At 39.6% G+C, this 13,359-nt stretch overlaps 1 protein-coding gene across 6 annotated transcripts in view; it reads right to left on the reverse strand.

Moving 5' to 3' along the window:
- Positions 1-13,359, reverse strand: part of stard13b (StAR related lipid transfer domain containing 13b) — a 48,067-nt gene that overhangs the window by 14,068 nt on the left and 20,640 nt on the right. The window contains exon 1 of one of the 6 annotated variants that reach the window (XM_077611217.1): positions 2,318-2,462. The exons of the other annotated variants lie outside the window; for them this stretch is intronic. Coding sequence (XP_077467343.1) covers positions 2,318-2,330 — 13 coding nt within the window. The 5' untranslated portion in view covers positions 2,331-2,462. Of the gene's footprint in view, positions 1-2,317; positions 2,463-13,359 lie in introns of those variants that run through there. 6 annotated transcript variants of the gene reach the window in all.

The following is a 13,359-nucleotide window of genomic DNA, read 5'->3' on the forward strand; positions in this document are numbered from 1 at the left end:
CACGTCCGGCCTTGGATGACTAAAAAAAAAAAAGTCCACTGTTTACCCCGTCAACGCTCGGCCACTGACGCCGGTTCCTATCTGCCGCGTTCCCACCGGCGTGGGCGTGAAGTCCGAGTCCGAGTCTTCTACGCGGTCCGGCTTTCCCCGCCAGGTGCTCGGAACCCCGTCCCGTATCGTACGGCGTCCCCGCGGCGAACCTTGGCCTGGGAATTCCTCCGTGTGGGGCATTGTGAAAGGCGACACGGAGACATTCTGTCCCGAGGAAATCTCCCGCGCTTAAAGGGCCGGGCACGCTGCCAAGGAATGAGAACTTGTTTGCTCCGGACGAGCCACTACGCTTGCGACCTGTCAACGGCGTGGAGCGGGGGTGTCAAACTCGCCGGAGGGGCACGGTCATGCCAACACCATCTCATCTGGGCCGGGACATTTTATTTTAGGCCCAAAGAGTTCACTCATTGGCCACCATTGACCAAAAAGCGTTCATTCGATTGGTCGGCCATTTTGTGTCAGTTTCTGTAAATGTTAAGGTCATTTACAGGTCACTTCCTGTTGATTTTGCATCATTTCCTATTGATTTGGAGGGACTTTCCGGAATGTTTCTTGGTTGTTGATGGTTCCTGACGGTTTTGGAGTATTTTTAGGTGACTTCCTGTTGGTTTTGCGGCATTCCAAGGTTCCCGATGACTCATTGGCTGCCGGTACTCGGATGATTCGCCTAAAGACGTTTCGCCGACGGACGTTTGACAGACGGACAGGTCGCCGAATGGACGTTCGGCCGAACGGAGGTTTCTCCGAAACGGGATTCGTGCGCTCGCCCCGCCCCCGGATCGTGTGTGTACAAGTTTTTCAACCTCGGCCCGCGGGCCGTACACGGGCCGTTAGGATTTTTAATCCGGCCCGCCGCCGGCGTTGTCCAAATTATAGTAAAAATCAAATGATTCATTTCCCTTTGCCGCTCATCGCTCTCAATTTATTAGTCTACCGACCATGGCAGCCCGGGAATAAGCACTCTTGGGCGGGCAGATGTAGCAGAACCGAGCCGTAAAATGACAGCAATCGGGTCAAATCCATCCTAAAACAGCATTTAATGATTAAATACAAATACTGGAGCTCTTTGGACATTAGAACCGAGCCCAGGGAAGTGAAGTCCTCGGTAAAATGTCGCGATGATGTCGCGAAAAAACGTCTATATATAGGTCCATTCGCCAAACGGCTCAAAATGCTCTCAAATTCGGTCAAATCCAGCCGAAAACAGCGTTTAATGATTAAATACAAATACTGGAGCTCTTTGGACATTAGAACCGAGCCCAGGTGTATATACGTCCATTCGCCAAATGGCTCAAAATGCTCTCAAATTCGGTCAAACCCAGCCGAAAACAGCGTTTAATGATTAAATACAAATACTATTCGACGACCTGTCCGTCTGTCAAACGTCCGTCGGCGAAACGTCTTTAGGCGAATAATCCGGTCACGTTGGCTGCCATAGAAGGCGCCGTTTTGATGAAGAAGCAATAGGAAATGGAGCAAGGTGCAGTAACATCTGGTTTTGCGGCGACCTTGTCGAAAAAAATTCAATGCTTGGTGGCCGGATGGGAACCCTAGCGGGCCATTTCCGGCCCACGGGCCACAGGTTTCAAAGCCCAAGGCGTAGAGTTACGAGCGCACAAAAGGCCAGACGGACGCGGGGCGCTTTGAACGGTGGAGAATGTCCCGCTGACGCGTTTGAGGCGGACACAAGGGGGATTCTTTGGACGCAAGGTTACGCAACATTCCCATTATGTAACTGGCCGCCGAGATGGGATGTTCGGGATGAGCCGAAAAGAAATAAATTGGCTTGAACAGGCACAAACAATCAACAAACAAAAGTCGGACGTGTCCTGACGCAAGGCTGAGAGGAAGCGATGGGAGTAAGTTATCTTCAGCTCAATGGAAAAAATGCCTGTTAAGATACCTCCTATTTATATAAAGCAATGTTAGAACTCAGACTAAAGCCACAAATGACACATATTCTTGTCATTTTTTCTCTCCTGACTGTAGCATAAAAAAATATCAGCTCAAAAAAGCAACAAAAAAAAATTAATCCTAAAAAAAAAAATCATTTAAACTTGAGTCAACACATATTTCTTCTACGAACCGCCCATTTCCTCTCCAAAGTAAAACACCAAGTATCTCCCCCTGCTGGACAAGACACAAACCCAGTAGAGCGTGACCTCAGTTTTTTTTAGTACAAGACGTGCAATAGCGACAGCGCATTACCGATTTAAAAAGAAAATTGATTATTAAACACTAGCAAAATGGCGGCAACGTTACTTACGCGAAATTTTCATGATCTGGCCAAGCTGCCCATCACAATTCCCGAATCAGAGCTCGATTCCTTCCCACGCCGGCGACATTCCTGCTGTCTCTCGACACCGCTCGGAGGTCCGACTGAGCGCCTTCTCCCCCCTTTCCTGTTGCCGTCCCACCCCCGCCGTCCCCACACTAAATCTTTCCTCCCGCCCAGCCCTTTCCGTGCTCGACTCCCCCCCCCCTCGTCGTGCCAGCCCTCCCGCCCCACGGTGCCCAGACAACCCTCCATTAAATTTTTTGCCAGCCTGCCACGGAATTCCTCAAGACCCCCCTCCCACCTTTTCAGCGTATTCTCGTCAGATGACTTCATCAAAGCTTTGTCCTTTGGGGATGTTTATTTCAAGCAGTTGTGGTTTTTGCGGAGAGCGCAGATGTTCTTCCTGGGGGGGGGGCATGGTGTTTTTTTGGGGGGGAGAGAACGGGGGAGTATGACATCAAGTGTCAGCAATCAGCAGCTGTGAGTCACGCTTGGGTCTGCCTGGATTGTCTCGAAAGAGTCTACCAATGAAAATGTCAATGTGAATAGGTTCAGGATTAAAACACACCCCCTCCCCTCTCCAAAGAAGCCATGAAATTTCCCCTAAACCCAATTTTTTTCTATATCTGCAAGTTAATATTTGGTCATCCTATGAGAATCCCTTTTAATGTAAAACTATAAAGATTTGTAGGTCTGTATCCGTTTTTTTGCTACCGCAACCAAAATGGCGCCGTTCAAGTGGCAGCCGGTGGCGGTAGCTCCATCCACTCTTGCTCGTTTTGTGTTTTTGCTGCTTTTCTGTCTTAGTGATTTGATTTGGTGATTCTTAATGATCCCATTTACTTTGATTTGCGTTGTACTTTGTGCTTTTGCTTTGTTGTTCTGCGGCCTTTGCGACTGTACTGTCTAATAAATAACAATGCCTTTTCTTACTACTGTCACAATGAAATTTCCCCAATACGGGATGAATAAAGTTATCCAATCCAATTATATTTGCAAAAACTTCCAGTAACCTGACAACTACCGTATTTTTGGACTATAAGTCGCACTAGCCAAAAACATGCACTGTATAAGGTGCAGTTTGGGGGGAATTTTATTTGATAACTCAAAACAAAGACCAGACATATTAAAAAAAATCCATAATGTAGAAAAAATAGAACAAACTTGACCTGCCATGGCGTCCACTAACTCACAGGGGCCTTTTAAAGCTATATTTTTCAGCATAAACCTTTTTAACATGCATTTTACTCTCACTAAAGTGTAAGTCGCACCCCTGGCCAAGCCTTTAAGATAAAAACTGCAACTTATAGTCCGGAAAATACGGTACTAAAATGTATTCTCAGTAGCTTTGATTCCAATTTTCTGGATTCAGACTTTTTTCTAAACCTATAAATGCCATTTTCTAGCCACGACTGTTTTGGCGAAAATGACGCAAGGCATTGTGTCCATTTCTGCGGTTTCCTGGAAGATGAAAAGATTTTCCAGATGGAGCCCCAAAGAGACTCTTGTAAAAGAAAAGCGCCGGAGCCGAGAAAGCTCAAAGTGCAGACGGAATCAAGTCAGTCAAATAAATACCAAAGCTTTTAAAAGCACTCTAAAAACAAAGCGCTCACATTTATACCACCAGACGCCTCGGTGAGGTGAATCACCGATAAGGCTGGAAAAGTAGACAAAAAAATAAAAAAAAAATAAAAAAAAAGATCTGCGAGAACCAGCAAGGTTTCATTTTGGTCAGATTTTAGTTTTTCAAAAATAAAAATCACGCGAGGCACGGTGGTAAAGTGGTTAACAAGTCCGCCACGCAGTTCTGAGCTCAAGGGTTCAAGCCTGGGATCGTTCAATTGCTGCCAATGGAAGTCAAACGTGATCACTTTCCAGGCCACTTAACATAACAAGTGACAAAAGAGTCATTGGCCAAGAAAATTGTACATAAATATATTTATATATATATATATATATATATATATATATATATATATATATATATATATATATATATATATATATATATATATATATATACATATATATATATATATATATATATATATATATAATTTTCTTGGCAATGACTCTTTTGTTATATATATATATATATATATATATATATATATATATATATATATATATATATACACAGCATGTTTTATAATATTCCTAAATTTATATTTACACTATTGAAAGTAACTTGGCTGAAAAATTACCCCAAAATAGTTAAGAAATCCCAACTAAAATATTATGGAATGCAACCAGAGTTTGACACCCGCGCAATAAACATAAAAAAAAGAAAAGTGTGAAGCATTTACCAAATAAGGCTTGCTATGAGTATGAGCTAATTGCTTAAAGTCTTTTGTCCAACTCACCGCACTGAGACGCCGGACTGAATCACTGGGACGATGTTTGAAAAAAAGCCCCCCCCCCCCCCCCCCCCCCCCCCAAATAATAAACCTAACAACAAGAAAGAAAACAGATTGTAACACCTGGAGGGGAAAATGAAGACGTATTATGAGCTGTCAGTTGAATCATGCCATCGTTTTTTTGGTGTTTTTTTCCCCTGATGATAAATAGCACACAGACAGAGTGAGCCGTCATCTTACTGTCACAGCCAAAAATAACATCGCATTATCAGATGAACCGGGGGTCGGGAATCTTTTTTTTTTTTACACAGAGAGCCGTGAACAATTCATATTTTCAAATATTATTCCTTGAGAGCATACTCAGAATTTCCAAGAAAAAGAAATACATGAAAATGTGTCATTTTTAGTCATTTCAAGTAGAAAAAATCTCTGAATTGGCGCGGTGGAGCGAGTGGCTAGCGTGTCGGCCTCCTGGGTTTGAATCCAGGTGCCCTGTGCACCCATCAAAAGAGCCACGTGTGGCTCCCGAGCCAACCCAGAGATAAACGGCGACGTCAGTATCGATGGCGCGTCCCGAAAGCCAAACAGTGGGTTTGGAATGTTCCAAATGGGCTTTTCCGAAGGGTGACTTTTAACGACGGTGGCGGGCGACAATGGCATGCTTGTCGAGTGGAGGCCAAGTGGTGCATTCAAGTCACAAAAATACAATCGGGCATTTGGTTTCTGCAACAATCGTTAAGTCGGGCCTACTTTTCTTTGCCCTAACGTCAAGGCAACTTTTCCGGATTGTTTTTTTCGACAAATGGGACTTTGTAAAATAAAAGAAAGGGAATTGGAGTTTTTTATTTTGTTATTTTAATTTTGTAATTTTTTTTAAAGAATGTCCATAGACAATTTTCTTCAATAGACAAAATGGCGGCTACCAAGAATCCTCGTTATTCAAGTCTGGTTGAAGAAAATTTGCATTTTTTTATGATCTCGCCACACACACACACACACACACACATACACGCACACACACACACGCACAAACACGCACTTACACAAACACACACGCGCATACACACACACGCACACACACACGCACACACACACGCACACACGCACACACGCACGCACACACACATACACACGCATACGCGCACTCACACGCACGCACGCACACACACGCACACACACATACACACACACATACACACACACATACACACACACGCATACACACACACACATGCATACACACACACATACACACACACACACGCATACACACACACAAAGACACACAGCAAGGGCTTATTGATTGTGAGTGTAAATAACACGAGCATGCTGTTGTTGACCGTTGTGAAAGCGCGGCAGGTCAAAAGTGGGCCGAGCGCCATTTTTTTTCCTTTTTTTGGGGTCCCCCCTCCCTGTATTGAATTCAAACAAGAGCGGCACAGCTGCGGTAACGTTCTCTTTTGCCTCCCCGGGGACACCCACGGAGAAGAGCCTTTCATCTTTGGGGGCTAACAACCCCACCACTCTCTCGCCGGCGTCTGGAATCGCGCTCGTCAAATGCAGCTAACGCTGCTAAATACAAAAAAAATTCACTAGGCGACATGTCTGATAAATTTGTGCGACAATTGTTATTAAAAAATAGAGAAAGAAGTTCAGATGAGGGTGGAATCAATGCAACGAAATACAGCACTTTCAAAACAAACCATGACAACGCCACTTGATTTCAACGATGAAATGCAACATTATTTTCTCAATCAACAATTTGAAACAACTTCAAAGTCAACTTTTAAGTGTGAATTTTAGAACCCTGAACACGACCCCAAACCCTACTTAGACACCCCAAACCTCTCTGAAACCCAAAACTCGACTTAAAAGCCTCAAGTGAAGAATCTTTCCACCCGCGTTCCCACACGTTTTTGATCATCGTGCTTTCCTTGAGCGCTAAAAACCCCAAACGGGGAATTGCCGGCTCCCGCCATGATCGCCCAACGCCGACGCATCCGAGTCGTCGATTTACGCCGCGCTCCTCTTTGGCCATTGTCTTTTGTCCACAGATGAATACATAACTCCGCGTAGGTTGGAATTCCTAGCGTGGCCCGCAGTGTCACGTTGTTTGTTCCCCTACGGCTAGTGTCCATTGTAAACGCTACTGGGTCGTTTGGTCGCCGGTCTTTTGGTCGCCGGGAAGGTTATTGATAATTATCATTTAAATGGTTGCTCAAATTCCCTAAATACAAACTGCGAATTATTATTTAGTCATACTTAATGCCCTAGTCATTACTAGGCTAAAGAAAAGCTCCAAATTTCCCGGACTTTGATTGTTTTTTGTTGGAGAACTTGTTTGTCGTGACGTGAAATTTGGAAACGTTATGACTTTTTCCTCATAAATGACCAGGCATTATGACTTTTTTCTTGTATTGTTATGTAAAGTTAAGTAGTATTAGGGCTTTAATGTCGTTATATTAGCACTTTTTTGTACTACTATTAACATGATTTTTCTGAAAATCGGAATCCGGTAAAAAACAAAAGATTGGGTTTTTAAAATGTTTTGCTATGAATGAGTTAAGGTAACAAAATGATACACAAGTAAAATGTCAACATTTATAGACTATTTTGACACTATTCAAACAAGCCTTGAAGTCAAAAAAAGTACATTTCCAATAAATCACAAGTAAAATAGCTTCATCGATTGCCTTGGGTGACCAAATTTATTGGCTTTATAAGTTTAATAATGCAAAATACATTATTTAAACAATGTATTGGCGACCTTGTTTTGCTGCTGCATAAGTAAAAAAAAGGATTTAATTTTTTTTCCCTCCTTTGATGAAATCGCCCTTTTATATAATTATAATTTTGCTATTCAAATTGGATGAAAGAAAGAAAGAAAGACATAAAGATAGTACTTTTTCCCCTACTTAATAACTTACTTTTACTGGGTATCGGATTCTCCAAATCAGGACGACTCGGAATTGTAAAAATATGCGATGGGGGATTGGATAACTTCATTTAAGCGACATAAAAAAGCACAACTTGTAAAGGAACGGTAGTATTGGGCCTTTGTAAGACCCAAACACTTGTGAGATTGGAGGGGCACCCTTCAAAAACCAAAAAAAACAATGTAAAAGACCCTCATCTCTATTAGGTCCATCTCACTTGGAGCCAGTCCCAGAGAGGACAGCGTGGGGTCACCTCCCTCTTTCGGGAAGAGTCCAAGGGGAGCCGGAGGTGGGTTTGTGTGTGTGTGGGGGGGGGCGATCTGACATCGAAACAAGGGCGCCCACCGTGAGAAAAGCCTCTGGGGAACTCCCGCGTAAACGCTGTCCCTCATCGGAATGCGGGTGCTTCCTTTACGGCCATCGAGTGTTGAAATCTGCAGCGTACTATATGGTAAAGAAGCGCAAGATTGTTTTTCAATTTATCGGTGTGCCGCCAGATGTCCAATCCGTTTTGATGTGGAAGTCATCCAAAATAAATTGGAGGTCTTGAGTGGTCAATTGAATTGAAAGATGAATGGTAAATTTACGTTGTTGTGAGTAAATATGAAAAAAAGGAATTTACAGTATTGTGTTATATGAGAATGCACCATTAGGGTATTTGATTCATTCATTGAAATTTTCATTTTCAATTATTTGGTCTTTTGGGGTGACTATTATTTTATTATTGTATTGTAAGGGGAAAATTGTATTGCAAAAAAACAACACAAAAAAATGATAAAAGTATGCATTTTAAGTTGAATTGATGGTGAACATGTTGTTGAAAGTTTGTCGTCACCATCTAGTGGCAAGATGCCAGAAACACACTATTGATGAACATTTTTACATTAAAAACATAATAATAAACTTTAAATTCAATGTAAATAAATAATTATACTAGTGCAGTAAATGTGGTAAATATATATTTTTTTTAAATGGCACCACAATAAAATTATAGATACTAGTCCAGTACATGGAAAAAATATATCTTAAAATCTAACAAAGTAAATTAATACATTTATATATAACCTAACAAAGTAAATAGTAAAAAATGAAACATTACATTCAATATAAAATGTCTATTAAAAATAGTAATAAAGTAACATAGATAATGCTAGAAAAGTGCAGTAAAATGTACCACAGTACAAAAATACTATTTTTTGCTAAATAACATACCTACTTTTAATACAAAAAAACCTAAATATTCAATTCAATATAAAATGTCTATTAAAAATAATAATAATGTAGGGGTAAAAAATAGATAATGCTAGAAAATTGCAGTAAAATGTACCACAGTACAAAAATACTATTTTTTTGCTAAATAACATACCTAATTTTTATACAAAAAAACTAAATATTCAATTCAATATAAAATGTCTATTAAAAATAGTAATAATGTAGGTGTAAAAAAATAGATAATGCTAGAAAAGTGCAGTAAAATGTACCACAGTACAAAAATACTATTTTTTGCTAAATAACATACCTACTTTTAATACAAAAAAACCTAAATATTCAATTCAATATAAAATGTCTATTAAAAATAATAATAATGTAGGGGTAAAAAATAGATAATGCTAGAAAATTGCAGTAAAATGTACCACAGTACAAAAATACTATTTTTTTGCTAAATAACATACCTAATTTTTATACAAAAAAACTAAATATTCAATTCAATATAAAATGTCTATTAAAAATAGTAATAATGTAGGTGTAAAAAAATAGATAATGCTAGAAAAGTGCAGTAAAATGTACCACAGTACAAAAATACTATTTTTTGCTAAATAACATACCTACTTTTAATACAAAAAAACCTAAATATTCAATTCAATATAAAATGTCTATTAAAAATAATAATAATGTAGGGGTAAAAAATAGATAATGCTAGAAAATTGCAGTAAAATGTACCACAGTACAAAAATACTATTTTTTTGCTAAATAACATACCTAATTTTTATACAAAAAAACTAAATATTCAATTCAATATAAAATGTCTATTAAAAATAGTAATAATGTAGGTGTAAAAAAATAGATAATGCTAGAAAAGTGCAGTAAAATGTACCACAGTACAAAAATACTATTTTTTTGTTAAATAACTTAATCAAACATGCCTTTACAGCACTCTAATTCTACTTTTATTTCTCTCGTGAACTCATCAGGTCATAAAAAATAACATTATTTTGGCAAACTAGAGCATGCAGACACCTAAAAATAAAGTAGTACAGTAAAAATGTAGTCCAAAAGGAACGGTAACCAAACTACTATTCCTTACTAATGTCAAAGGTAAAACTGTTAATGTACGACCTGTTCCATTGCAGGCAGTGTGGCATTTGCGAAATCGCATCAAAGTGAAGGGAAGCCAATGATTAGCCACACTGCTGCAAACAACTTTAATCGCAGGATCAAAATGGCTTTTCTTTTCTTTTTGTTGCTTGATTTTTTTACTGGCAGTCGGTATTTACGAGGCGTCTGAAGGAGCAAATCTGCATGACAAGGCCGTGCGCCCGAAGCCCCCTCGGTTCATGAATAAAAGATGGTACGAGAAGGACCCGTCGTCGCCGGGTTCCGACTTACAGTATTCGTGTCGGATGCCAGCGCGCCATTCAGGAAAAGTCTGGAGAGGCAAAGGAAAGGCTGAAAAAGTTGAAAAATGCGGCTTCCAATGGGCGCTCAAATTGCTCGAGTGCCTATCTTTTACAGTGAAGGAGGTTTTTGCCAAGGCCGTGCCTATACAAAAACACTCAATCTGTATCCCCCCCAAAAAAGGGCCCAAGTTTATGGGGAGGAAGTTTTGATACAAGTCAAAATATTGCTTTTGCGCAACTGCCTTGTTCTTGGTGACAGGATTTTTTTAATAGTATTTTTAGTCTTTTTAAAATATGTTCTTCTTTTAGTTATATATGAAGACATGCCATGCTCCTTTTTTAAATAAATATATTTTTTTAATAGTTTAATTATATTGAGTCTTTTAAAAAATACTTTTTTTATATGAAGACATGCCATGCTCCTTTTTTAAAATAAATACATTTATTATTTTAATAGTTTAATTATACTAAGTCAAAAAATATATGAAGACATGCCATGCTCCTTCAATAAAATAAATAAACTAATTTTTTAATAGTTTAATCATATTGAGTAATTTTTTTATATATTTTTATATGAAGTAATGCTATGCTCTTTTTTCCTTAAAAATAAAGCTATTTTTTACAGTATTTTTTCTTATTATATAGTTTTTTTAAAAATATGTTCTTATTTTATTTTATTTTTATATGCAGTCACGCCATGGCCCTATTTTTTAAAAACATTCATTTTTTTATTTAAATTACATTGAGTCTTTATGAAAAATATTTTTTTAGCATTATTTATGTTAAGTCACACCATTTCTATTTAAGATTTTTTGAATAAAATGTGTATGTTTTCCATTATAACTATTATAATTAGTACAACTCAAGTATTTTTTTGTATTATTATTGCGATAGTAAAATACGACAACAATGTCACATGAATGACGTACTGAGAAAAAAAATGATGCCACTGTTAAAAACAAATAGACACGGTAAATAGTGTCTTTTTTCCCCCATGAAATACCAACGAAATTCTTGGGATGACTACCTGAGTAAGAACATTTTGACGCAAGTCAAATTTTGTGTAAACCAGAGCGAGACGCTCAGACACCAGGCAAATACGACAACCCCTTTTTTTAAACATTAAAGTGCGCAACAGACTCTGAAAAGACCGAAATTTCCAGGAAATGAAAACCGTGGAAACATTCCTGCCGGCTCACGCAGCAAATTCCGCCTGCGTCGAAAATTCTCAAGTACCAACACTGCAAATTAGTCAGCGAGTCGGCTGATGGACATGATGCGCTACGTAGAACCGGGGTGTCAAACATGCGGGGCGGAAGTGGCCCGCTGGGGGGGGTCCGATCCGGACCTCAACGTACGGAATTAATCAAATACTTCCATTTTTTTGAACAGGGTGTCGCAAAACCAGATGTCTGCGGGTTGTATGATAGATCAACTACACTTTACTCAATTTCCTATTGGTTCTTTGGCCCCCCGCCGTCAAAATGGCGTCTTCAATGGCGGCCAATGAATTAATAGGGAGCTCGAAATGCCCCAAAACCAACAGGAAGACACCCGGAAATGCCCAAATATCAGCAAGACCAACAAACCAACAAGAAGCATCTGGAAAAATCACTCCAAATCAACAAGAAATGATCCAAAATTGACCAAAAGTGAAATGTAAGTACCATATTTTCCCGACTATAAGGCGCACTTAAAAGTCTTGAATTTTCTCCAAAATAGACAGGGTGCCTTATAATCCAGTGTGCTTTATATATGGGGAAAAAATTAAAATGTGTCATTCATTGAGGGTGCGCCTTATAATGCGGTGCGCCTTATAGTCGTGAAAATACAGTACCCTAAAATGACAAGGAAGTGGCGCAAAATGAGCTCATTCCCTGCTATTTAATAATGTAATTCATTTAAAATGGCCGTGGATGCTAGTCTTTCAGTGCCATTGATGGCGCTAGACGTCCAATCCATTTTGACATTCATTCGCGCCTCCCAGTCAAAATGGATTGGACGTCTGGCGCCGTCAAAGGCGGAAAGTAAGTGAACTTTTTTGGTCCAAAATGAAAGCCAACCGTTACTGCCATACAATCCAAGCCAACTGACGTATAGCAGCGTTTCCTTTGGAACGTCAGACGTTCGGAGCCAGGGGGGCTCGGCTGGAATTCCGGGCTCCTCCCACTTCCCAGCCCTCCCTCGCTTTTAACCTGCTGTGTCAACAGCTGGCTGGAATGCAGCCGCCGGCCGCCAGCCGCCGGACTGTACGGGCCGCGGCAGTCCGGCGCTGAAAATACTCCTTTTGGCTGGCATTTGGAAACGCCAGGTGAGGCCCAGAAATGGAATAGCACTGATCAACTAATAACTCATAAACGGACCACTTGGATCCAAAATGGCGCCGGTACGAGTGCAGGGTTTTGACTCAGTGGCATTAGCAACCGCAGAGAATGACTGGAAAGAATGTTCAGCTAGTAGTTTTGGGAGTTGGGACACGTTCCGTCGATGGGACATGTCCGAAAAAATAAAATTGGGGAGTTCTAGTTATATGTGATCATTTACAATTAACAGTTTGAAAGAAATTCAAAAAAAAGCACAATAAAAATAAACTGAAAACAATCAACAATGCAGGTCACGAAAAAAATAAAATGGTGATATTTAGGCCAAATCTAGCTATCTTCCTTTACCTATTTCAGTAACAAATACCAGCTTGCCTCATGGATATCATATAATCATCTTACATATTTGCATTTTTATGTTCATCAATGTGTATTGCCCATTTATTATTAAACTCAAACTCGGGTCATACAAAATCCACAGCACGCTATGTACACGCATGCAATACATGTCGTGCATATTAGCGCTCAATTAGAATATAAACACGAGTTTGCATCATATAATCATCTTACATATTTCCATGTTTATGTTCATCAATATGTATTGCCCATTTATTATTATACTCAGGGTTATATAAAATCCACAGCACGCTATGTACACACATGCAATACATGTCATGCGTATTAGCGCTCAATTAGAATATAAACACGAGTTTTCACGATAAAAACCAACACACAAACGCAGTCCAAAATTCCCAAACTTGCACTTCTATGTTTCCTCAAATTCCAGAGTGAACACCA

Source organism: Stigmatopora argus, chromosome 10 (genome assembly GCF_051989625.1).
Source record: "Stigmatopora argus isolate UIUO_Sarg chromosome 10, RoL_Sarg_1.0, whole genome shotgun sequence".
Lineage (NCBI taxonomy): Eukaryota > Metazoa > Chordata > Actinopteri > Syngnathiformes > Syngnathidae > Stigmatopora > Stigmatopora argus.